A 26,176-nucleotide genomic window follows, 5' to 3' on the forward strand; every position below is an offset into this window, starting at 1 on the left:
CGGATTTTTTTCATGGAAAAAAACTTCTGTTTCATGTAAAAGTCATCCTTTTTTTCTGTGCAAGGAGGAGGAAATAACCTCTGTCACTTTTTTTGGTTAAGAACTCTCCCCCAATCTGTGAAAGGTACTCGCCCGATCATATCTTTTTGTAATCGTGTGACCTTTTATATTCATGTAGCCATTAGGAACTTAATTGTGATAAGTGGTAAAGGATGTTGGTCTAAACTTAATTCTGCTGAACTGCTTTCTAGCAGTTCTTGTTAAATAGGGAGTTATTTGTCAAGTAATTTATGTTCTAGTATTTATCAACTACAGTTATTGTTTATAGTATTTCTGATTCTTCCTTAGGTAGTCTATTCTGTTGATTTACTTTTATTTTTTTAATCAATATCAAAATAGTTTCATTCCTTTAAAAACAAAAACAATCTGTTGCCTGATTTCTAAAGGGCCCTGCTTATTATAATGGCTAAGCTCTGTGACTGTAGTGCTAGTTTTATATTGTACAAATTGCCTGTGGCTCTATGGCTGGTTCTCTGGCTAGTGTGCAAGAGCAGAATGTAACCACTAGGTGGCAGCATGTACAAAGTTTTCTACTAAGAACACTTCATCCTCTGGGGTGGCTTTTTATAGAAAGATTTCTGGCAGAGAATGTGAGAATCGGTGTGACCTCTTAGCCTTGCTGAAATGATTCCTTTACACAGGGTCAGGGTCTGTTTGGAAGCAAGAACAAGCTGGCTCATTAAGGCCAAAGTTGCCTCTGATGAATTAGCTATGTTGGGTCTACTTCTAAGACCCTTATTCATTCTTTGGAGAATTCAGAGGAGCAAACCCCTTACCTGTTCCCTCTGTGTGTTTTTACACACATATGTAATGTTTGGGTATATATATGTATATTAATATATTATATAATATATATTATAAATATATATTTATAAATTAATAAATATACTTCTATATTTATATATAATATATTATAAATATACATTTATAAATTATATATTATATAATAAATATATTTATACATATTTTATATAAGAAAACATGAAGTTTCTGCCACATGAGCACAGCAGTGGATAAAGTGCCCAATGAAGAGCAGGGCAGAAATATTTAATGTGATGTTGAATTGAATTGAATTGAATATCACTGAACTGAACAGAACTGAACTCCATAAGGCTCAATACTAACTCAAAACATCAGAATGCTGGTCCAAAATAAGGAGGAAAGAACAAGAGCTCAGGCACTCAGTGGAAAGAAACCTGTGTAGAATACTCACTGGTAGTCATGTGACAAATTAAAAATTCCAAAGAAGGGGTGGTAGATATCTGAGGGAGGTGGTTTATCCTATCAAGAGATGCCGAGTGGGTCATGGAGGAAGATGGGGAATAGTAAGAGATTCAATTTACAGACTATGACACAAAGAACCACAAATAGCTGACCAGGAGGCCAAAAAGTTAGTGGGATGCGTCAGTAATGTGGCTGTTTGGGCAAAAATTTAAATGGTAGTGAGTGTGAGGATGTGAGATCATTCATTCTCATATTCAATATATGCGTACTCTCATTGCAATGAGTGATGGAAGGAAGGGGGAAGGAAAGAAAGGCAGAGAAGCTTCAAGATTGCATATCCAAAATTCAAGGTCAAGGGTAGTGCAAGGCCCAGTAGAATACCTTGGGGAGGAATAAGACAAAAGGAAGGATTCTTTGGTGGAAAGCAAGACCTCTACAGATGAAAGGGAGGCTGTATGGTAAAGTGGAAAACATATCTGCCACTAGTTCTGTGACCCTGGACAAGCCATTTAACATCCCTGCCTTAAATGTAAAATGAGAAAGTTGGACTGGATGACCTCTAAAGTCTAAATGTATGAACCTATGAGCTTCAGAGACCATATAATCAAATTCTTACCACATGAAATCTTGCTATAGGCAACCAGGGGTATGCAAAGTCCTAGAATTTCTCAGTTGCTAAGTACCACCACTTAACCCCCACTGCCATGAAACATAAACTCAACACTAGAATGAATGATCTCACATCCTCATACTCACTACCATTTAAATTTCTGCCCAAACAGCCACACTACTGACTCATCCCACCAACTTTTTGGTCTCCTGGTCAGCCATTTGTGGTTCTTTGGGTTCCAGTCTGTAAATTGAATAACTTCTTGTTCTCCATCCTTATTACATGACCCGGAGAACATCTCTTCATAGGATAAATTGCAGCTTATGGAGTTCAATTCAATGTAACATTGAACATTTCTGCCCTGATCTTCATTGGGAACTTTATCCACTGTTGTGCTGATGTGGCTTTGCAACCTCTGATCCATTTCCTGTTCACAACATTGATGACTGAGGTAGTTATATTAAATATATGCAGTTTGGGTTTGGCAATCCAAGGAACCTTGGCTTTTCTACTTACCACCTGTATGCCTTTGGGGAAAATCACTCCAGCTCTCAGCCTTGGTTCCTCGTATGAGGGAGCTGACTTTATGGTTTTTAAGGTTCCTTCTAGCTCTGAATCTTATGGACCTATGAATTATTTCAGCCTTCTACCTGAACCATGCTTTGTGTTCACTGAAAATCCATCTTGTTTCAAAAAGTTTCATTTCTAGGTCGGCCAGCCTGGATAACCTCCTGCAGCTGCTATGGTTTTTCTTGGAGCTCTGGGAGGATGTTTGGAAACAAAACAATCAAGCAATCATCCACGAAACATAAATTGGTGATGTATTCACTACCAATCTTGATTTGCTTTTACAATCCAGGTCTCAGATTGCCACTGTCCAAATAGTTTTTGGGGAGATGGTATCTTTTGGTGAAACTCTTTTGGGGATAACCCTCTGGCACAAGTCCAAGAACAGTTTGATTTCAGTTTTATACTCAGAGCTTCTCTACTCAAGGATATTACATATCCTGGATTTATTCTTCTGTTACACAATACAATATTGATATTTTGACCAAGTTGGATGCTGTTTCATACTTTATAAATGCACAGACTGCAAAGACTTAAAATTCTTTGCATTTTTCTCAAAGTTGCCAGACTTCATGTGTGTAATCAGTAGTTGTAAAGTAAAGCTGGCATGAAAGGCGGCCTTTTTTGGGACCTATGGAATCCTCTAGGTCTGTCCCAATGAGGGGGTGTATTATGTGAGTGAAGAGCTTACATTATGCTAGTTAAACAACTTCTAATTCAACTTTAAAATTACATAAGACCCAAAATTCACATTTTAATGCGGTGACTTTTGTCATCCCTAAATTTTCAATCATGTTTTGGATGGGGCAGACCATCTATCCATCCATTTCTCTCTCTGTCTCTGTCTGTCTGTCTTTCTCTGTCTCTGTCTCTGTCTACAAATCTTTTTATCACTGTTTGGGAAATGGAAAGTCCTACTGAGTACTACACGATGAAGAAGCAAAGAGTATACCCATCCATGACTGATGGGCTTCCTAGTAGCTGGGCCATATTGTCTAAAGTGGAGGGACATGCTGGAGCTAAGAATGGAACTTAGAATGATAACTGGGGAAAATTCTATCTTCCTAGCTGGGTTAGATTATCCTGAAGACATTGAGATAGAGCGGAGGACAGCACGAGGAGCTCAGGCTAAACCACTTAGTGCCGACGTAGTGGGAAGAAGAAAGGCCTTTGTGTTTCTCAATAATAATAGCTAGCATTCATCTAGTGCTTTAAAGTGTGCAAAGCACTTTACAAATATTTTCTCATTTCATCCTCACAACTAGTCTGGGAGGTAGGTGCTATTATTATCCCCACTTCATAGTTGAGGAAATTGAGGCAGCCAGAGGTTAAGTGACTTGCCCAGAGTCATACAACTAGTGAACATGTGAGGCTGGATTAGAGATCAGGTCTTCCTAACTCCAAGTCCAGTGCACCATCCACTGCGTAGCTGCCTCCTTTATTTGAAAGGTCTAGGGGAATGGCTAACTGGGCAAGGTCAATGCTTATTAGTATTTGTAATCTGTATTTTACATTTTCAATGAGAAATCTCAGGCCTAGTCTATCCCACATACTTCCAAAATATAGCTCTTGACATTTGAGGCCTTAGGCCAAACCATATGGAATCTCCCTCAGGACAGCTCTGGTTATACTAGCATGATGGTTAAGAAGATGGCAACAGCTGTGGATTAGTTAGAAGACACCAAGCCAATGCTTGGGTGGGTCTGAGAGTCAAGGACCGTTGTGTCACGGACAACATGACTACAGCAAAGAAAGGAAATGGTCACTCCCTAGACCTAGCTTATAGAACATGGGCTACAGGGAAATAAAGCTCTACTTATATCCTGAAGCTCTTCCAGATCCTTGGGAAAAGATGTATCTCTTCTATTCTGATATTATGGGAACCCGCCAAAGTTTTAATGAAAGCCTTGCTATGGACAAGGAGTGCATTTTAGCTGCCCATTAAGGTGCCTGTCCAGGCTGCATTGCCAACCACTTGCTGGCCATCCAACACCAAGTCACGCCTTCCTAAGTTTTTTTTGGCATGGGTGTAGCTTATAGAAGAAGTGCTATACCTCTTTCATCCATTTTTGACACAACAACACACATTTGCCAGGATAGGAGTTAGAGTACTACTCTGCCACCACCCAACAGCTGTTTGAAGCTCTGCAGCTCAGGGCTCCATAACCTCAGATTTCATCTAAGACCTGTCCCATGGTACTGACGCCTCAGTTTAAAAACAAAAACGAAATACTATTTCAGGGAAATATCCAAAGTCTAAGTCTAGAGCAGGGTGTCTTGACTTGGGGACACCAAGTTAAAACATTATTTAATATAATATATATAATAATATAATAATTAATATACATATATGTTGATATCAATATATAGATAGATAACTATATTTCAGTACAATTGGTTTCCTTTGTAACCCTATGTATTTTATTTTATGTACTTAAAAACATTATTCCAGGAAGGGGCCCACAGGCTTCACTAGACTGCTAAAGGGGTCCAGGACACAAGCAAGATTAAAAATCCTTGGTCTAGATTTTCTACTCTTAATTAAAAGTAAAAAGTAATTTGTTCCCTCAGATCCCCATGGCACAGTCCAATCTCTAAGGAGACCCTTAAGTGAAGCAAAACTTAAGTAAACGAGAGAAGCCAAATACCTTTGCTGGATATTCTGACACCCTTGGGAGACCTTCTCCTTACCTTTTATTGGCGAGATGTGACTGCGATTGCTGTTGGTGCCGGGATTCTGGTGTCCGGAGAGAATTTGCTGGCAAGGATTTTTTCTGTTGACCCAAGAAGAATTTTTATAGAATCCCAGGAACATGTAAAGTGGGGAGGGAATCTCCTAGAAGAAGTGTATAATGACCCCTACTCTGATGACTACTACTGCTACTCAGCTTTATAGCACTTAAGGGTTTATGAAATGTCCTATATGCATTTATATCATCTGGTCCTCAACACCCATAGGGGTTGGAAAGGCAGGCATTATGGAATCACAGCATTTTAGGGCTGTAAGAGACCGAGGTGGTCATCTAGCCCAATCCAAGGCCCAGCCCAAGCCCCTCTGTCACATATCTCTCCAGTCTTTGCTCAAAGACCTCTGATGAAGACCTTTGCCTCCTGCGGCAGCTCAGTCTGCTTTTGGATTCCTAATAAAGGTTAGGAAGTTTTTGCTTCGACTCTAGTTCTGCCCTCTGGGACCAATTCTTTTCAAATGCTTGAACGCTGCCCTCCTGTTCTTCTTTCTCCTGCTCTCCTTCTCTTCTCCTGTCCTGGTCACCCTCCAGCTTCTCGGTATTCTTCCTAAAATGTTGTGCACTGACCTGAACACAATACTCCAGATGTAATCTGATCAGGGCAGAGTATAGCAGGGCTGTCATCTCCTTAGTCCTGGATTCTGTACTATTTATTATAGGATAACTACTTCACATAGGGTAACATATCCCTAGCTTTTTTGGCTTCCAGATTATATAGTATTGACTGATATTAAGTTGGCAGTCCACTAAAATCCCCAGTCTTTTCAGGATAACTGTTGTTGACTCTTCACTCCCTTTCATCTTCCCATATCCAACTTGTTTCTAAGAGCTGTCAATTCCACCTTTATAACACGTCTCGCTTAGGTAGCCTTGCTTCTTCTGACACAGCTATCCTCCTGTTACAGGCCCTCATCCCCTCATGCCTGGACTACTGCAATAGGCTGCTGCTTGGTTTGCCTACAAGTCTCTCCCCACCCTAGCCCATCCTCCATCACTGTCAAAGTGATCTTCCTAAAGTATACCTCTGACTATGTCATCCCTTCTCCCCACCCCACTCAATAAACTCCAGTGTCTCTCTGTCATCTCCAGGATATAAAGTGCCTTTATTTGGCATTCAAAGTCCTCCACAAACTAGCTCCATCCTCTTTCCATTCTTCTTATGCCTTACGCCCTCCCACTCTCAAGCCCTATGTACTCTGTAACCCAGTGATACCAGCCTCCTCACTGTTCCTCAAACAAGGTAGTCTGCCCTGGGATTATGGGCACTTTTACTAGCTGTCCCCCGAACCCCGAATTGTTCTCCCTCCTCATCTCTACCTGTTGGCTTCCCTGGTTTCCTTCAAGTCTCATTTAAAATCTCACCTTCTTCAGGAAGCCTTTCCCCATTCTCCCTACTTCCAGTACCCTCTCCCTGTTGATTAATTCCTGCTTAGCCTACATAGAGCTTGCTTGTAATTAGTTGCTTACATGTTGTCTCCCCCAATAGATTATGAGCTCCTTGAGAGCAGAGACTGTTTTTTTACCTTTCTTTGTAGCCCTAGTGCTTAGAATTTGCCTGGCACATAGTAGGCACCAAAGAAATGTTGACTGACTTGTCCTGCAAGATCAAATTTGACTTGTATTAAGATAGCTAGTTTATCTTTCTTGTTACCCTCATTTTGTGCATTTTTGTAGAGACATCTGAGGACAAGGGTTTTATTAATGTCTCCCTTCTTGGGTTTTGTTGCCTCTGGATTTTTGAGCATCTCAATAAAATGGGAATTCTATTTTTGGGAATACCAATACAATTGAGGGCAAGGGCTATTTTCATTTTTTCATTGGGATCGCAGCACTTAGCACAATTCGTGGCACAGAGTAGGTAATGTTTATCAAACTGAATCTCAATGATAATTCTTTTTACATTGTAGCTACTCTATATGGTATCTGGGATGGTGGGTGTACATGGACAGTTTTCTCCTTTTCCCTTTTTTCAATTTCTTTTTTGATTAGATTTGTAAGACTCCAGGTAAATAAATTCTTACTAGCCTTTGTAATGTGCACTCTTTCCCTGGCCAGTCTCCTGTCATTCCTATATTTTAAGCCAGGGTTTAAAATTCCAAATTCCATTTTCAGTCATTTTTAGCCAGCTGTTCAACTTCCCAAATCTGTTTTTTCTATTCTGAATCTTTTACCTTTGCTAGTCAGCACGGATGCACCACCTAGAACTCTAATGCTTTGATATTTTTACTCCAGCCTTCCTGATTTTTGGCAGTGTTTTCTGGGTTCCTTCCATCTATTTGTGTCCACAAAAGAAACAAGTTTTAGTCCTGTATTGAGAAGACATGTGACCTCTCTATTGTTGCTATCAGTTCAATAAATAGCTTGGTAGACTTCAACAGAAAGTCATTAACCACCATTCTTCTCTTCTTCCTCTGACCTTTCCTGGATGAACTCTCATCCGTTAAGACTTGTGGATCTACGTTATCACTCCTTGAAGCACAAACGGCTGGTTCCTTCTCAGGGTATCTATCCAGCTACCTCATTCCCCCCCCCCCTTGGCTTCAATTGTTCAATGGCCCTTCTTTCTTTCCTCTTTTGTGTCACATTGTTGTTGTTTGTACTTTGTTTTCAAAGAGGACTAGTGACATCATGATGTTGGGATAAATAGTGGATGATGGGCGATGATTCGTGCATGAATTGGATTTAAGTAAGGTAGAGTTGTACAAAGTTGTCAGCCTTACTCTCTCTTCCAGAGCCATCAAAGTACAGTGGCAAGACAAGAATCAGGACAACTGGTAACAGCCTGGAGTGCAGCAGATGACCTTGGAGTCTTCAATGTCTGACCAAGCTACATTTCACAGTGCCTGCTTCAGCTACCTTCATGGCTGTTGGAACAAATTGTTCTCATCCTCCCTTTCCACTGGGGGAAATCTTAACATGCTTGGGGTAGACACCCTCTTAACTCACCACTGGGTTTGAGGCCTGCTGGTTATCCTCAACCTGGTTTAGCCCATCTGCCTGGTTATATTATTCCACCCTTCAACTTCCTAATATTGATTAGAATTCATCTCTTCCTCTTCAGATCCTTTTTCTTGTTAGATTTTCACATTGAAACTTGTCTTATGATTTTTAAATAACCATAGTTGTAGAGGTAGAAGGAACCTCAGGGGCCCCATAATTCAATCTTGTTTTTAATGTAACTTTTATTTTACTTTTTTTGTCAATTAACAAGCATTACTGTTCCTTCCATCTCTACCCCTTTAAAGAAAAGAAAAAGCTCTTGTAACATATGCATAATAAAGCAAAACAAATTCTTACATTGGCCATGTCCAAAAACGTGATCTGATTCTGTACCTGAATCTATCACCTGTTTGTCTGAAGGTGGGTAGCGTACTTCATTATTAGATTCCTAGAATCATGGTTGGACATTGGATTGATCAAATTTTTTAAGTCTTTATTTAAGCTGAGGCATAATAAAATTTGCTTCTGGGTCTTAGTTTAACTCTATGTAAATCTTTATTTCTAGTATGTTTCTTGTGAACAACATATTTTTGAATCCTGATTTCTAATCCATTCTGCTAAATTATATTTCATGGGTGAGTTCATTCCATTTACAGTTATGATTGTTAATTGTATATTTCCCTCCATCCTATTCTCTTATGCATTCTCTTTTTTTTTTCCTATCCCTAGTATATAAAGAAGAAGATGGTGAGAGAGAATGAGTGAGTTCAGCACCAGTGTTCTAGGGCTGGTGTAATCTGCTTCTGTTCCCTGCTCTTCTCTTTCCCTCTCCCATAGCAGGTTTTTATCCTCTCTTTCAAACCCTTCTTTGAAATTCACCTTTACTAATTAATTAGTTTTGCTCAAGACTAATATTTTCCCTAATCTACCATCCCTCTTATTTTTCCCTTTCCTTTCTATTCTTTCCCTCATTTCCCTATTAAGTGACATGTATTTCCATACCCAACAGTGTATGTAGTGTGTGTGTATTCTTCCTTCCTTTGACGAGTTCAGATGAGAGGGAGACTCAGGTATCACTTGCATCCTTCCCTTACTCCTTCCTCCTCCTTTATAAAAATTTATACTTGTGTTTGCCAATTACATGAAATAATTTTCTCCATCCTTCCTCTCCTTATACCTCCTCCCATTTATTCCTCTTCCCCTCCCTTTCCATTTTTCTTTTAAGATCTTAAAACAAAACAGAACAAGCCCTCTGTCTAATTAAACTCTCTCTATGACCACTGATGAAGATAAGAGTTCTGAGGGGACACATGTATTATCTCCTTACATTAGAATATAATTTTTTCTTATTTAGTCCTTTATGATTGACTGTTCATGTTTACTCTTTTAATATTTCTCTTGACTCCTTTCAATATTTAAAAATTTATATGCATCTGGTCTCTTAATTAGGAATGCTTCTATTTCATTAAAGATCCATTTTCCCCCTGCAGAATTATACTCAGTTTTGTTGGGTAAGTTATTTTTGATAGTAAACCTGTATCTTTTGGCTTGTAGAATATTGTATTCTAAGTTCTCCTCCCCTTTAAAGTGGCAGCTAATAAATCTTGTGTGATACTGACCTTGGCTCTTTGGTACCTGAATTCTTGTTTTCTGGCTGCTTGGAGCATTTTTTTCTTTAACCTGGGAGCTCTGGATTTTTGCTATAATGTCCTTGGGAAGTTTTCATTTCAGGGTTTCTTCTAGGAGGTGATTGGTATATTTTTTCTATTTCCTCTTTGTTCTTTGTTTCTAAGAGATATAGGCTGCTTCATGATTTCTTGAAATATGATGTTTGAGCTCTTTTTTTTTGTCATAGCTTTCAGGTAGTAAATCAATAATTAAGTTATCTCACCTCAATCTGTTTTTTCAGATCAGTTGTTTTTCCTCTGAGATACCTTACATTTTCTTCTATTTTTTCATCCTTTTGACTTTGTTTTTGAAATATTTCTTGTTGTCTCATGATGTCATAATCTTCTCATTTTATCCATTCTAATTTTCAGGGAGTTTATTGTTTGAGCAACATTTTGTACCTATTGTCCCAACTTGTTAAATTCTATTTTCAATTTTTTTCTTCCATAGTTCTCCTTTCTTTTCCATTTTTCCCTCTATTGCTTTCATTTAGAAAATAATTTTTAACTCTTTAAAATCTCTTATGACATCTCTTCTATGAATTCTAGTTAACCATATGCCCTAGCTGTGTTTTCCTTTGAGGTTTTATTTTTGGAGTCATTCTCTTCTTCTAGGTTTATATCTTTATCTATCAACAAAATAACTCTTCTTGGTGGGATTCTTTTTTTGTTTGTTTGTTTGTTTGTTTTGTTTTCTCATTTTTCCAACGTATTTTCTGACTTCAGAATTTATGTTAAGGCTCGGCTCTATGCACTTCTGGAGGCATTATCTGGATTGAACTTGTGTTCTTGTGGTTCTCGTGCTGTTTCTTTCTTGGGGGTATTAAGTATTGTTATTCCAGAATTTCAGGAACAGCTAGGGCTGTGGACTTTACAGCTTCCAGTGCTTTCAAAGTGACTTGATCCAGGGAAAAGTCTGGTTGCTGCCAACCTGCTCTGAGGTCTCTAAGTTCTTGACAGGAGTTTGGGTCTAAGCAACACACCTGTGGGCTTGCCTCTGGTTGGCTGGAGGCTGAGTAGACTGCTTCTGAATTCAGCCATTATAAGTCAACTAAAAAGCTTTGTTTTTCAGAGTGAAAGAAATGTGGATTCCTCCTTTGTCTGAGTTTTCTGCCCTGGTTATTCTGCTGCAGGCTTCAGACTGGGTTGGGGACTGGAACTGAGATCCCTTCTCAGTTCCTGGAGTCAGAGTTATGCAACTGCCATTTCCTTCTGAACTTGCTCTTTTCTCAGTACACAGCCTAGGGCCTAGTCCCCTCCTCAATTTACCCCAGATCTATGACCCCAGAGTTGCCATTTGGCACCTGTTGTTGTATCCTACACAAAGTTAGGACCGTCTGTGTGGTTTTGGGACCTCTTCTTGCCCTAATAGACAGCATCAATCCTCTTTTAGTACCTATGCTAAAATGCTCTACATGGCTGTACCTAATTCCTGATGTTTCATGGCTCATCCCCTAGTATCCCTGAGTTGACCTCTCTGTCTATCTCCTTATGCCAGCCTTGTGTAGAAAAATAATTCACTGTGGCTTTTCCTTGAATTTCATAGTCAAGATGGTCCTTTTTCTAGATTGTGGGGGAAGGGTTATGGGAGACAGCTAGGCTGTACTTCTTTCTACTATTTCACTATCTTGGTATCTGAGTTAACTCCATCATTTTAAAGAGATGGAAACTGAGGTCAAGGTAGGTTTTGATTTGTCCCAAGTCATACAGGTCGTAAATGTCAATAGTAGGATTTGAACCCTGGCCTTCCTACTATAGAGCCAGTGCTCCTCTCACTGTATTGCTCATATCTCTGATACCCTAAAGCATGCAGAAGTAATCCTAGATCTCTTTCACCTTCTCTTCTAGGAGGGAGGCTAACCTACACTTCAAACATAGATATCAGTCACTTGGCTATGATGGAAATATGAACATTGTACGTTTATTGCAAGTCCCTGCAATATTGGCCCTATTCTCCATCCATGCTTGCTTCATGATTGTTAAAAGATGCTTTTAGTATTTCTGTTTTTATGGATTTTAGTAGGCTCTGTGCCCTAATAAATGGTAAATTTTTGTGAGGATGCCATGCATAGCTGAGAATAGGTATATACCTTTCTGTTCTCATTTAATATTCTCTAAAGGGCTATTATAAATTATATTCAGGTCCTTCATTTATTTTTTTTTTTGTTTTCTTGTTGATTCAATTCACCTAGATCTGAGAGAGGATAAATTGAGGATCCTCACTATTAATAACACCAACCTCCCAAGGCTTTTGTGAGGATCAAATCAGATAATATTTGTAAAGTGCTTAGCACAGTGCCTGGCATATAAAAGGAACCATATAAATGCCAACTATTACTACTAGTACTAGTACTAGTACTACTACTAATACTACTACTACTACTACTACTACTACTACTACTACTACTACTACTACTACTATGGTTTTAATGTCTATTTCTCCCTGTAACTCATTTAACTTTCCCATTAAAAATTTAGGTGACATGCCATTTGGCATGTATGTTTAGTCTTGATATTAATTTGTTGTCTATGGTACCTTTCAGTAAAATAGAGTTTCCCTATTAGTTGTTGCTGAATCATTTTCAGTTGTGTCTGACTCTTCATGACTCCTTTTTGGGGTTTCTTGGCAATAATACTGGAATGATTTTCCATTTCCTTCTCTGGCTCATTTTACAGATGAGAAAACTTAGGCAAACAGGGTTAAATGACTTGCCCAGGGTCACACAGCTAGTATGTATCTGAGGCTAGATTTGAACTCAGGTCTGCCTGACTCCAGGACTAAGCGCCCTACCCACTGTACTACCTGGCTGCCCCTCCCTGTTTATCTCTTTAAATTAGGTCTGTTGGTTTGTCTGAGATCATTATTTCTACCCCTTCTTTAAAAAAAAAAAAAACAAAACTTTAGCTGAAGCATAGTAGATTCTGTTCCACTCCCTGAATTTAACTCTGTGCATCTTTCTGCTTCAAGTACGCTTCCTGTAAACACTATAGCACTGGATTTTGATTTGTAATCCATTCTCTTTCTCCTTTTTCATCTATGCTTGTTGAAAGTGACATCCTCAGTATCTGATTATAACCTTGACACCTCTTTGTTGCCTTTTTACACCTTGATGACCACATTCAACTTGCTTTCCCTTTTCTCACTAACCTCTTAGTTTATTATTATGCCCATTTTATAGATGAGGAAATTGAGGCTGAAAGAGGTTAAATGGTTTGATCAAGGTCACCCAGTTAGTAAGAGGCCGATTACAAATGGAGTCTTTGGATGCCAGAACCCGTTCACTTTCCATTGGAGCACAGCAGCGTTGCCCAAAGCCTCACCCTCCTCTACAGTAGTCCCTCTGCAGCATCTGAAGGCCTCATTCAACAACAAATCTTCCAGAAAGCTCATCCCATCTCTCTTATCCTCCTTCTGCTCAGACTGCACCATAATTAGAAGAAATCCAAACGCAATTTACAAAGGGCATGTCTTTGTTGGACAGTGTTCATAGTTTCTTGAGAATTCTTTTTGGCCCTGAATGTCCAGATGGAGAATTATCACTTAGCATAATGGTGGCATTCTCTGTCGTGGTAGAAATTCTCTGGGGAATTTGCCACTTTTTAGACAGTTTTCTTGTAGTACTCTTCAATCTCTGGACTTCCCAAACATTCCTTTTGTTTAGCCCTGCTCCTCCATCATGTCCTGATATTTGTTGTAATTGAATGTGCAACTTTTTTGAGATTTGGTGCTAGAAATTCACATTAAAGGCAATTCAAATAAAATGTTATATTGGGGGTGGGTCTGGGACAAAATCCAGTTGGCACATGGGGGAGGAAGTTATTGCCTTTTCTGTTATAGTTGAATAAGCATGTGTTGGAAATCTCTAGGCAGGGTGGCATAGAGGGTACAGCACTAAACTGGTAGTGAAATACCCCTTTTTGAATTCTCCTTCTGACAGTTAGCTGGGTGACAGTGGACAATTACTTAACCTCTCTGAACCTTGCCCTCCTCATCTGTAAAACTCACTGGGTTGTCATGAAGCTCAAATAAAATAATGTAAGTAAAATGGTTCAACAACTTGAAGACACTATATAATCGTCAGTTCTTATTAATGAAGATTCCAGCCCCAGCTTCAGAACTGATTTGGTTTATATTTTTGGGCAGTTACTTAACCTCTCTGATCCTTAATCCCCTTCAGTATCAAATAGGACTAATACATCCTACCTATTTCACAGGATAGTTGTGAGGATCAAATAAAAACACATGTGAAAAATGGAACTTAATAGGACTCTACAGATGGCCAGTCTTTCCCATCTCTCCTTCCCTCTTCCCCTCAAATACCAACATAACAAAGATGTATATCCTCTGGGGCACTGCCATAGCTCTCCACACAGAGTCTTTTATTTTGGGTACAGACATTTTTAGAGCTCTATTCTAGTTTTAGGAACCCAAAATCTATCAGCGGTTAGGGCTGTCTAGAGTTGCCTATTAACTTTAGAGTTTCAGACCATAAGTCAAGGCTGAGGACTGAAATCAGAACCCTACATGCCAACTAGTTTACCTCCCTGCTGTAAGATTCACAGGACATGAGCTGAAAGGAAGCTGAGAGATGACCTAGGAGAACTTGTACCAGTTGGGCTTTATCTGGACTCTGATAAATGGTAGTACACAATCCCCTAAGGCAACTTGTTTCAGGGCCCGGTTACCCAGAGTTGGGAAGACTTGAATCCAAGCCTGACACATACTAACCTCTCAGTCACTCAGGCAAATCTCTGGCAGTAAGTTAGTATGCCTGGTGTTTGATGTACTAGCAGCCTTGGTCTGACATGAGGTAGGGGTTCTGCTCCGGGCTCTACCAGGGACTGTGTCTTTGGGCAAATCATCTCATCTCCCTGGGTCATTTTGCTGTTTTGTAAAATGAAAAGGTTGGATGATATATGTATTCTCTAGCTACAAGATTCTTTGCTTCTGTGAAATGTACGGATTGCATGGTGACATATTCAGAAAAACAAACAAACACAAGAGAAGTAAAGAAACTCTTGGGTCATGTGTGTGTGTGTGTGTGTGTGTGTGTGTGTGTGTGTATGTATAGACACACCATGCAAATGCATGCCCACATTCTCGCCATTTCAGTGGTTTAATTTATGCTAATACTAATTTGACAGTTTAATTTGGCATTTAAGACAGTCCTAGCAAGAATCACATAAGAAGTAACTGTGGCCCTGGTGATCTTCTGTTTTCACGCTTTTGACTTTTCTGAGTATAAAGTGCTTATTAGCCACTGAAATAGTCAAGTGATTAAGTGTTAACTTTCTGCACTCATCATCATTTTAGGAGAAAAAGACCATACCCTCTAACATAGCCTTTCACCAGGCTATGAGAACTAGGAGTTTCCAGGGAGCAGGAAACACCTTGAGATTTATTCTTTTCCCAGGAAGGATCAGTTTCTATGCCTATACCCCCTGAAGGTAAGCTGAAAGCCACTGCTGTTGGAGGCTTCTCCTCCCAGTACTGCCCTGACATTTTTCTGACAAGTGGCTCAGGGGCACAGGGAGGTGGCCCCAAGGTACCTGCAGATTTATTGCCTCTTCTATCCACCAAACTTCAAACTCTTTTTTCAGTTTCACCTTGGCTTTCTCCATTAGCAGCTGCAGGTGCTCGATTTCCACCTTTAGGCCTTTCAGGTGAGTGAACATCTTTTTGTAGCTATGGTGAAATGGAGAGGAATCATTATGTTGGCTGCATGAAAAGTCACCACCTAAGGGACCTATGTCAATGTTCATTCTACCTGTCAGGTCCCAGGGGCAGCTGCCAATGCAGCTGGGTGCTTCAAAAGCAGAGGTGCTCTTCACACAAGAGCTTCTGTGGAGTCTAAGTTTTGTCTCTGATGTCTGATGGTCTGGCAATTCACAAAAAATTCTGAGCCATTGAGGCCAGACTACGATGGAACAAATATAGAGACATCAGAGGCAGCTGGTTGAAAAAATGATAGAGAATCCAGGTGAGGTATTTTAGTACCATAAAAGGTTTTGTGGGGAAGTGTGTGTGTGTGTGTGTGTGTGTGATGAATAATTTCCTCCCTAATTATATATATATATTGTAATTGTCCTGCCCCACTTTCTTTTTTTGTTCTAGGACAGAAGTTATCTATGTTAAAGCAAATGTGGGTTTTGGGGGCACTGATATTACATAAAAATAAATCAGAAGCTTTCTAACAAAAGACAGGTTAGTCCTGGGGTGTATATGTTGTCAGTCAAAATGACTTGGAGGCAGGGAGTATGACCAAGGAAAGGCTATAACTGAGGGAGAAGAGACTGAGGAGATAAGAAGAACAGACTGGACAAAAAGGTAAGAAAAAGAAATGATGAGGGAGACAGATAAAAAATATTGACTCAAGAGCTAAAGGGAAATATGTAGTTTCTGAGCACTGAGCTGGGCTAAATGCCCCAGGAGAGCAGACAGATGGAATTCTGGAAGTTCTAGGTGCATAGTCCAAGGAGGAAAGCAGGTATTCTGTAGTTATTAGGGACTGTTAGGGAATACAACTTCATTCTGAATCCAGGGATTGTACCTGGAACACAGCCATAAAGGACTCTGTCTTCTCCTAGGACAAGGAGGCTAAGGGTTGTTGCCTAATCAGTTTGTGAGTATGAAACAGATCGGAACCAAGAAGCCAGACTCGAGTAACTAAATTGTCTGACTTCTATGAATATGCCATATACCTGGAATCAGCTATGCAGGTTTGCACCCTGAGATTTCTTCCTCCCTAATAATATAACTTCTCTGTTCTAAACAGCTGACTTAAGTGTCTTCTTATGATTCACTACTACAGAGAGGTACTAGAGAATACAAATAAAAAAGGTGGGGTCATGAGGACATTGTCAATTTCTTGATGCCAGGGGTCACTTATCTAGACCAGTGACAGACATAGGAACCTTTTGAGGGCATCTCTGGTAGTTTCACCACAGAGCATGAATGCTTTAATGTATGTGCTATGGACCATTTTGATAAGGTTTTTGTCAATTTGTAGAATGATCAGTAAGAATTAAATGGTACCTTTTTTTTTCTTCCTCCATTTTTGAGCGCAACTTCTCTTCCACTGGGTCTAATTCCTGGTCGCCTACTGCATTATCTGTAATGCCTGTCACAGCAACAAATTAACCAAGGTCAAAAAAGGAAGAAAGAAAAAAGGAAAATGTCTAGCATTTAGGTTAGTTCTATGTAACCAAAGTGAATCAAAGAATCTCAGGGCAGGAAAACACCTTAGAGGATGATTTGGCTTATTCACCAATGAATAGATAAACACAGGAGCCATGGGACTGGTAGCACCTCCCACAACACGGGTCCTGCTTCTCACCCAGCTGTCAATGCCATCATCCAGGGAAAGCAACTCCTATGGAGAAGCGGCTACCCCATCCCCACCTGTTGTCAACTAACTGCCTCTCAGAGGGCAGGCAAGTCAGCCTAGCAGAAGCAGCAAGGCATCCAGAGGGAGGGAAAGGAGGCAACATGTGCCAGGCAAGTCGAACTACTATCACCACCATGTTGATCACCGCCATGCTTTGCACATAGTAAGCATCTAAAAATGCTTTATTCATTTTTTTTCCCGCAAAACCATAAATATACCATGACATAATAGAGTGTTGAACTTGGAATCATGAGGACTTGGGTTTAAATCCTGTCCCAAACACTTAATAGTATATGACCCTAGGCAAGTCACTAAATCTAAGCCTCAATTTTCTCATCTATAAAATGGAGGAATAGCACCTATTTAAAAGAATTGTTTTGAGGACCAGACGAGAATGTAGGGTAAGTGCTTTGCAAACACGTAGATGCCAGTGATTATTGTTGTTGCTGTTGTTGGAACAAGTTAGGAATACTATAATTGGTCAGGAGAGAAAATGATTACTTCTGAGTAGGAGGATCAGAGAAATAAACATTCATGGAAGAGATGATATTTATGCAATTGAGCCTCATAACAACTACCTTATTTAATAATTAAGGCTCAGTATTCAATTATTCCTTATCTTTTTGCAAAATAACCCCATTCCCTTATGTTTTCGTCAAAAGTTTCATTTTCTAGCCCAAGAATCATACTTGTTATCCTCTACTTTTTTTCAATACCGTACATAGGCTAAAGAAGTCTCCATGGGATTGTGGTCAGGGTGCTCATTTTTACATCAGAACTTGATTTCTGGACCATAGTTTAAAATATTGGAATGACAAGCTCTTGGCCAGGAATAGAGTACATTTCACAAGAACTGGTAAAAAAATTTCTTAAAGAGTTTTTTTTTTAGCAAACTGCAAATCAAATCAAGCTTCTTTATAATGGAAAGAGGAAGAGAAGAAACTGCCTACATATATTCACCAAGCTTAATACCATAGGGAGTAACTACCACGTAAGAAGAATAGTAGTAGAAATTCCTAGAAACTCACAAGAGAAAGGATCTAAAAAGGGAATCAGTAATAAAACCTGCGATTTCAGATGTCTGTATACAATACACAGAATAGGTGTATAAGTGTGAATAGGTTATACAACACATTACAGTTTCCTCTAGGAAGCTAGAGCTCATCATATAAGGAGGACAATTTGACATTATAGGTATCACTGCAACTTGGTAGCATGGGACTTGTACTTGGAATGTGGCTTTGGAACAGTATAAATTATTCAAAAGGAAAAAGGAAGTTTAAAGAGAGGACAGAGTAGCATTGTGTATTTAAAAGATAAACTCATGGAAGGAAGTCCAAGAAAGAGAGGGAAAAAATATGGCGGATATAATTTGGGTAAAGATCAATGGAAGTAGAAACAAAAATGGCATCTTGTTATTGTTGTTGAGACTGGGTCTCCTTAACTCACCCAGGTTGGAAGTGCAGTGGCTACTCCACACCTGATCCTAATTCTGATTGGTACAGAGACTTTAGCCAGCTTGGTTTTTCTGATCTAGGCCAGCTTTCTCCTCGTTAGGCAGCCTGGGTGGCCCTCTGCTACTGGAGGCTCACCATATTTGTGCTGGACTTAGTGTGGACATTGAATTGGCTTTAGCTGTACTGTAGCTCAGAACTCCTAAACTCAAGCAAACCATTGGCCTCAGTCTCCCCCCAGTATCAGGGATGAGAGATGTGTGCCAGCATATCCAATGTGGTATTATCAAAGAAGTATATTACATGCCACCTAAACAGAAAGAGGAAATAGTAAAGAATTTGGGAAATAGATCATAAGTGTAGTATGGAGATATGTATAGTAGTGATGGAGACTTCCATCATCTGGACACCCACCGAGATTTCCCTCTGCCAAAAGTAGAGCAGCTTTCTTGACTTTTTAGAGATTATTTAATTTTCCATTAAAAAAATTACACAGTAAAGCATATTCAAAACAATTAACAAAGACGTAGGGAATACAAGGTCTCACTATGCTTACTTTTGAACTTTTCTTTTTTTAATTAACAAGGCCTAATTTTCTCCCTCTCTTATCTTCACCACATTGAAAAAGAAAAAAATAAAACCACATAACAAATATGACGAGTCAACCACAATAAATTCCCTCAATGACCATGTCTAAAAAAATTATGTCTCATTTTATATCTTGAGTCCATCACCTCTCTTTCAGGAGGTAGGCAGCATGCTTCATCGTTGGTCCTCTGGAATTGTGGCTAGTCACTGAGTTGATCGTTATTCTTAAGTCTTTCAAAGCCGTTCATCTTTACAATACTGTTATTATATAAATTATTTTCCTGATTCTGCTTACTTCACTCTGTGTAAGCTCTTACAGGTCTTCCCAGGTTTCTTTGAAACTGTCCTTTTTATCATTTTTATGGCATAATACTACTCTATTAGATTTATGTCCTTTGATCATTTACCAACTGGGGAATAGTTCTTATTTCTTATAAATTTAAATCAATTTACTATATATCTCAAAAATAAGACTTTTTTCAGAGAAACTTGATGCAGAGATTTCCTCCCCCCATGAGTTAATAGTTTTTCTTTTAATTTTAACTGCATTAGTTTTGTTTGTTGCAAAAATTTTTCAGTTTTACATAATCAAAATTGTCCATTTTATCTTCTGTAATCTTCTCTATCTTCATTTGTTCATGAATTTTCCTATTATCCATAGCTGTGAAAGGTAATTTCTTCCTTGCTTCTCTCATTTGTTTTTGATGTGACCTTTTATGTCTAAGTCATTAAGCTTATCTTGGCATATGGCATCAACTGCTGGTCTAAACCTAATTTCTGCCAGCAGTTTTGTCAAATAGCGCGAGTCTATACCCTGTTCTTTGGGCTTTTGGGGTTCATTAGACACTAGGCTTCTAGGTTTGTTTACATCTGTCTGTACATTTTTTGCACCTAATTTATTTCCCTGAGGATGTTTCATTATCTAATAAATTCTTTTCTCCTTTAATAACAGTAAAGCTACCATATAACCTTATAGTCTCTAAAGTACTGCATGAAGAAGTAGAAGTTCCACAAAAGAAAACAAAAAAAGGGGAAGGATGCCTGGCTAATATTGTAACTATGATGTTAAACTTGAAATAACTTGAACCAGACCAAGTATAAACAGAGATGAGGGTATCAAAGGATCTTAATTGTCAAGGTATCTGAAATGGGGAAGAATACAAAATGCTTGGAAAAAAAATCTTGGACCCTATTATTTTGCAAAAAAGAAAGGCAACCAAGAGAACACTAATTATTACTGATCCATATGCCTGGTTCTCATTACAAACCTTTTTAAGACTATGTACGCACAGGAAAGGCTGGTGGACTGGATTGCCTTCGGGAAATTTCATGGTACACTTAATAACTCCAAGCTCCTTAAAAACAAAGGTCAATTCTTCTGACACTAATTTTTTTCCGATGATGCTTAGGTCATGAAATACTACAGTGTCTAAAGAATTAAAGTTGTTGGTAAACCAAAGAGTAATAGAGAGGTGCACAGTGGGTGTGAATAGGTTATGTAAGACGTTACCAACAAAGTGTTTTATAGTTATATAAGGACGTTAACAGAGAGAGAGAGAGAGAGAGAGAGAGAGAGAGAGAGAATAATAAAAACATGGACATGCCATCTGCTTCATTGGCATCTATCTACACAAGGTCAGTAATGGTAGAGGAAGACTCCTAATGGTAAATTATGGAAGGACATAGACCAGGATCCCCCAGGATAAGAAAGTATGGGTGGATTTCAATCTGTGCACTTTAGAGGCAACATCCGCACTGAAAGTCGTTCTTATGATGGTATTGGGCTGTAAATCACAATCTCCGAGGAGTCAAATTTGCAAGTCACTGAAAGGGCGACAAGAAGGACCTATAGGATCATAGGAGCTTCTAGATCTAAAGCTGGAGCGACCTCAGAAACTACCGAGTCTGAGTCCAACCCTTTTATCCAACACAGAGGTCTAAGGAGGCTGTGACTTGTCCAAGACAGCTTCAGAGACAGGGTGTGAACCCAAAGTCCTCAGAATCCAAAGTGAGTGCTCTTTCTACTGTACCTCAGGTGCTTCCTAGTGGACGTAAGAAGCCTTGCAGCATCCTAACAATGACAAGGCAGTCTAAGATAACGATGGAAAAGCAGATCGTAGTGAGTCTGCAGCACTGGAGGATGTTCCCACATCAGTGAGACCGCAGATGCATTGAAAGAAACAGGTGCACATGTGAGTATGCATATAATATGCTGAAGGAAACTTCCTACATCATACTGATAATGAGAGGGTTTTCATGCATAGAATTCTTTCTCGCCAAAGAGCTCACAGTACTTCAAGAATGACTAGTAATAACGATGTCCCATATTTGTATAATGTGGTGCCATTTTGAAAATCCATTCATGCGAGTAGTTAACAGGTACTGGTTTAGTGTCTACTTTGTTCAAGGCTGGGTGTTGCAGAAGCCTCAAAGAAGAATATGACCTGATTGCTGCTATCATGGGGCTTACAGTTCAGCATGTATGTGCATACTTATATAAATAATAACATGGCCTAAGGTGAAAATGTGCAAAAAGAAAGGAACAGGACACAATGGGAGTTCACAGAAAAAAGAGATGACTCCTGAGAAGTCTTAATGGAGGAGAAAGGATTTGAGCATTGGGTCCCCCAACAACTCTAATTGGTAGGCAGGGAAGGCTTTAGTTATTTTACGGAAGAGGAAAGGAGATTCAGAGATACTTAGTGAATTGCCTAAAGTCAGACAGCTAGAGAGTTGCAAGGCTGGGACTAGAAACCAGCTTACAGAATAAAATCCTCCAAATAAAAGTGAGAAGCTCCAACTCCAGTTTTTTCACTTTCTCCTCCCTTTAACACATCTTTTGTAAAAAATAGCAGGAAACTATATTGAGACCCATAGTCTCAGAAAGAGTCAGTGGGATACCTCTGGTTAGTTACAAGCTCAGTTTCTTTCCAGAAGCCTTCACTGTAACAGAGACAGCTGGAGCCAGACAGAGGAGAAATTGCTTAGGTTTTTAAAAGAGAGGTGTCATGGAGGCCCAGGTGAGTATCCACATGCCTAAGCGGCTGCCATGTGAAAAGCTGAGGTGAAGTGAGAGAGGGGCAGAACATTGTTAGAACACCCTGAAATCCTGTAGAGCTGAGTTAGGTGCTGTGGGAGTACAGGCACACTAACATATGACTGATGAAGCTATGAACTGATCTAATCTGGAAAGTAATTAGGAACTTCTCAATTTGGAACTATATTCCCATATATTGACTACAGTCATTAAATTGTGCATACCCTTTGTCACAATGATACCACTCCTAGGCATATTCCTCACAGAGGTCAAAGATAGAAGGAAGGGAACTTTATTTACAAAAAATTTTAAGGCAGATCTTTTTGTTGTAGCAAAAAATTGGAAACAGATTGTATGCTCATCAACTGGGGAATGGCTGTACAAATTATGGTATATAAATGCAACAGAATATTATTGTACCACAAAAATGACAAGATGGACAGTTTCAGAGAAATCTAGGAAGATTTGTATGAACTGATGGAGAGTGAAGTGAGCAAAACCAGGTGAACATTTCTACAGTGACTATATCAACCATGAAAGACTTTAAGACTCCAAAAGATTGATGATGAAGTCTACAACCCATATTTTGATAGAGAGGTGATGGAACAGAGATGCAGAATGAGACATCCATTTTCATACAGTGCCAGCATATGCCTTTATTTTATTATAGTTGTTACAAGGGTAACAACTTGATTTTTTGATTGGGCAGGGGATATGATGATAGTGATGCTGATGTACACAGAAGAGAGAAGAAGGAAATTTATCAGGGGACATGAACAAGCAGGCTAATATTGGAACTATGATGTTAAACTTGAAATAAATCAAGATTTAAAAAAAAAATCCAAGCTATATGTAGTAGAGATTTATGATTTCATATACACGGTCCTTTTTGTCTGCTCTTCAAATACGGAAATGTTCACACTTGCTCATGTTTACCAAATTCATAATAACATATAGCCTGCCCTGCTGCCTCATTCTCCCAACCCCTACTCACACTGAAAGGTTGGGTCTCCAGAGGGCAGCTGACCACTTCTCAGTTGTAGATTCTAAGGGTAATCCAGAAGATTTGTGTATTATCTAGTATAATCTAGCATTATCTCTCATGAACCCCTATTGTTGTGTCCTTTGATTATCAGTTATCAACTAGCCAGCCAGAGTGAATTAGCTTTTAAAAACAAATTTTATTAAGGTTGTAAAGCTAATAAAAATATTCCCCCCAAAAGTCTGAGACACATTCTTAAACAAACAAACAAACAAACAAAAAAAAACCCCAAAAGCACATGTAGCAAAAAGATAACTCAGAATATGTGATTGGATAGAAGTCTTTTTCTTCCTTTGTGCATACCCCATTCCCCTGAGGCATATGCTACTCCCTGTGGGTCCCTGAGGGTTATGGTTCTCGTATAATCCTGAAGCTGCACTTCTTTCTACGTGTCTAGTTTGTTCTCATTCAGCTCCTGGTCAAATGCATTGTATATTACTGATTCAGTCTCTGCACATGGTCAGCAGAGGAGGAGTGGGAGTGTGACATTTCCTCTTGGCTGACTACAACCCCCTCCCCTTCCTGCCACCAGAAAGCATTCTGGAAACTTGACTCCAAATGCATTTGCTGGAAAGCTTCTGATGGAATCTCCTTCTCTGATAAACACAAGCAGAAAGGTATGCCTAATTTTTTCGAACCATCTCAATACGCTTCATTCTATTACTCAATGTCTGGAAGCACTTCACTCCTTCCAAAATGATTAACTAGGTTGTTCACACCTAGTTTATGCCTTTGATTAATTGATTCAACAGAGATGCCTAAAATTTATTCACATCTTATTTGTACCTCTGATTGATTGATTGGTTCTATAACTCAATCAAAGAGCCATTCTAACCTAATAAAGGTTTCAAGGCTAGAAGTGTGGGAAAAATAAAGGGTAAAAAATTAAAAACTTACTGGTTTTGAACACACACACACATGTTGGAAACCTTGGTTATCAGGAGTGAAAGTTTGATGTTCAGCCCTAAAATATTGCTGACTTTGGTAACTAAAGCAAATGTCTGTCTGTCCTTGTTAAATGCCTTACACATCTATTGGGAAGGCAGCCTATTTCTAATTCTGATAATGTCTTAGTTGGCAGCCTCCTTTGAATGGAAGTAAGAACTAGAGAGGCAAATGGAATAGAGGAAAAGAGAGAGGAAGCACAAAAGAAGAGAACATAACCAAAGGGCATTTGCAACATGCAGGTTCTCTCGTTACCAGGACTTCAGCCAAGAACATAAACTCCGAGTCACCCTGTCAAGAGGGGAAGGGGGGGAGCCCTCTATTCCACGATGGGGTTTTGGCCAGAAGAGCAGGGGTAGTCATGACCCTGCCTGGCTTGTCAGTTCACACTGTTAATCTGCGGGGGTAGCAGGCACCAGTTTAATCAAAACCAAGAAGGAAAAAGTATTTCATTTCTGCAGTGTTTCTGAAGGTCACACGGAGGGAGCACCGAAAATACTAACAGAAACTGTAAGCCCAGGAGAAGTACAAGCCCAACCTGACCCTCCAGCCCCTGCAGATTTTGCTTTATGTTTTAGGAACAGAGCATCTTATCAGACAAGAGGTGACAGCTTCTCATCCCAGAGGCCAGCTGCAGGCACTCAGGCGTTGGACACCAGGGTAGACAAACTTGTCTCCTTTTAGGGTCTGCTTTCAAGGCGAAAGACTCGATGCCCCCAAATCCTTTCCCCACAGCCTGCTGAGCCCTGAAATATGGTTAGAGTTTAATCTTTCTGTCTTGAAGTTTTAATTCCCGTTAAGTACAAATACTCCTGGGAAGAGGTAATATGTTTAGCTCTTTACAGGTAGCTAAAGGCTGTAATAGGAAGAAGGGGAGAAACCATGGACTCCTAGAAAGAGAGGGAGTATCCTTGTGAGGGAAAGGGGCTGAGGGAGGAGGCACCAAAGACACACTTCATCCACTTCATAAATCTGCTTAGGGCTAGTCTCACTCATGTGGCTCTACTGTAGTGAAGGGGGTGGTAGTGGCTGTGGTGCCTATGGCATGATGTGGGATGCTGCTGGATTTCCCTTTTACTGGCAGCTGATATTCCTCCAGTGATAGATGGCTGAGGAGAAAACAAATGCATGAAAGGTTTCTTTCTCCAGCATTGGAACACGAGGAACATCTTGGTTGATGGGCTGGCTGGGTTAGTTAGTTGCTACAATCCCCATCAGCAGAGCTCGTCGGTGCTGTTTGTATATCAGACTTGAGGTTCAGCCCCAGAGCTTCTCTTCATACACTCTCAAAGCCCTTTCATTCCCTGTTAATGCACCTATGACTCCTTGCCCACATCTGCCTTGTTTGCCCTGGGTTTCCTCAGGTGATTCTGGCTCAGCTTCACCAAATTTCAGGGGGCTTCTGTCTATGTTCTTCCCTTCTTCAATGATGACTCTTCTAGCCCAGCTCACCATATTGCAGCTGCTTAGAGAGCTGACTGCTGTCCATTCTCTGAACTGGGCCCACCCAGCACACACTTAAGAAAGCCTAGGGCTGCCTAAACCTAGGCATCAGGGGATAATTATCCTCTCCTTGCCTGTCACTGCTCTAGGAGTTGAGTAAATGCACATTTAGACTCTAAATGACGTACAGAAGCCTAATGGGGGCTCTGTGTCCCCCAGAACAAGGGCTGTGTAACCCCAAAAGCCCTGAGAACTCTTATCAGGAATGAGGGAGAGGGGCAATGAGTTACATTGTTCCGACATGGCAGACAGTGCATCATGAGCAGTGAGGCATTCCATTTGGTCTCCTTGGCTACCCAACTAATGATTCATTCGCTAAACACCCACTCTGGACTTCCTTAAGGCTAAACTGTCTCCTAGAACAATCCATCACTCAACCTTACCTTGTTTGGGAAGTCCTAGTA

General features: G+C 39.8%; 1 protein-coding gene across 2 annotated transcripts in view; it reads right to left on the reverse strand.

Annotated features, from left to right (window-relative positions):
* Positions 1-26,176, reverse strand: part of LOC114053477 (kinesin-like protein KIF6) — a 451,087-nt gene that overhangs the window by 29,437 nt on the left and 395,474 nt on the right. For both annotated transcript variants that reach the window (XM_027876576.1, XM_027876575.1), the window contains 3 exons: positions 16,852-16,936; positions 15,366-15,501; positions 5,153-5,235 (listed from right to left, as the gene is read on the reverse strand). In XM_027876576.1, coding sequence (XP_027732377.1) covers positions 5,153-5,235; positions 15,366-15,501; positions 16,852-16,936 — 304 coding nt within the window. The remainder of the gene's footprint in view (positions 1-5,152; positions 5,236-15,365; positions 15,502-16,851; positions 16,937-26,176) is intronic.

Source organism: Vombatus ursinus, unplaced genomic scaffold, assembly GCF_900497805.2.
Source record: "Vombatus ursinus unplaced genomic scaffold, bare-nosed wombat genome assembly UNPS02014811.1, whole genome shotgun sequence".
NCBI lineage: Eukaryota > Metazoa > Chordata > Mammalia > Diprotodontia > Vombatidae > Vombatus > Vombatus ursinus.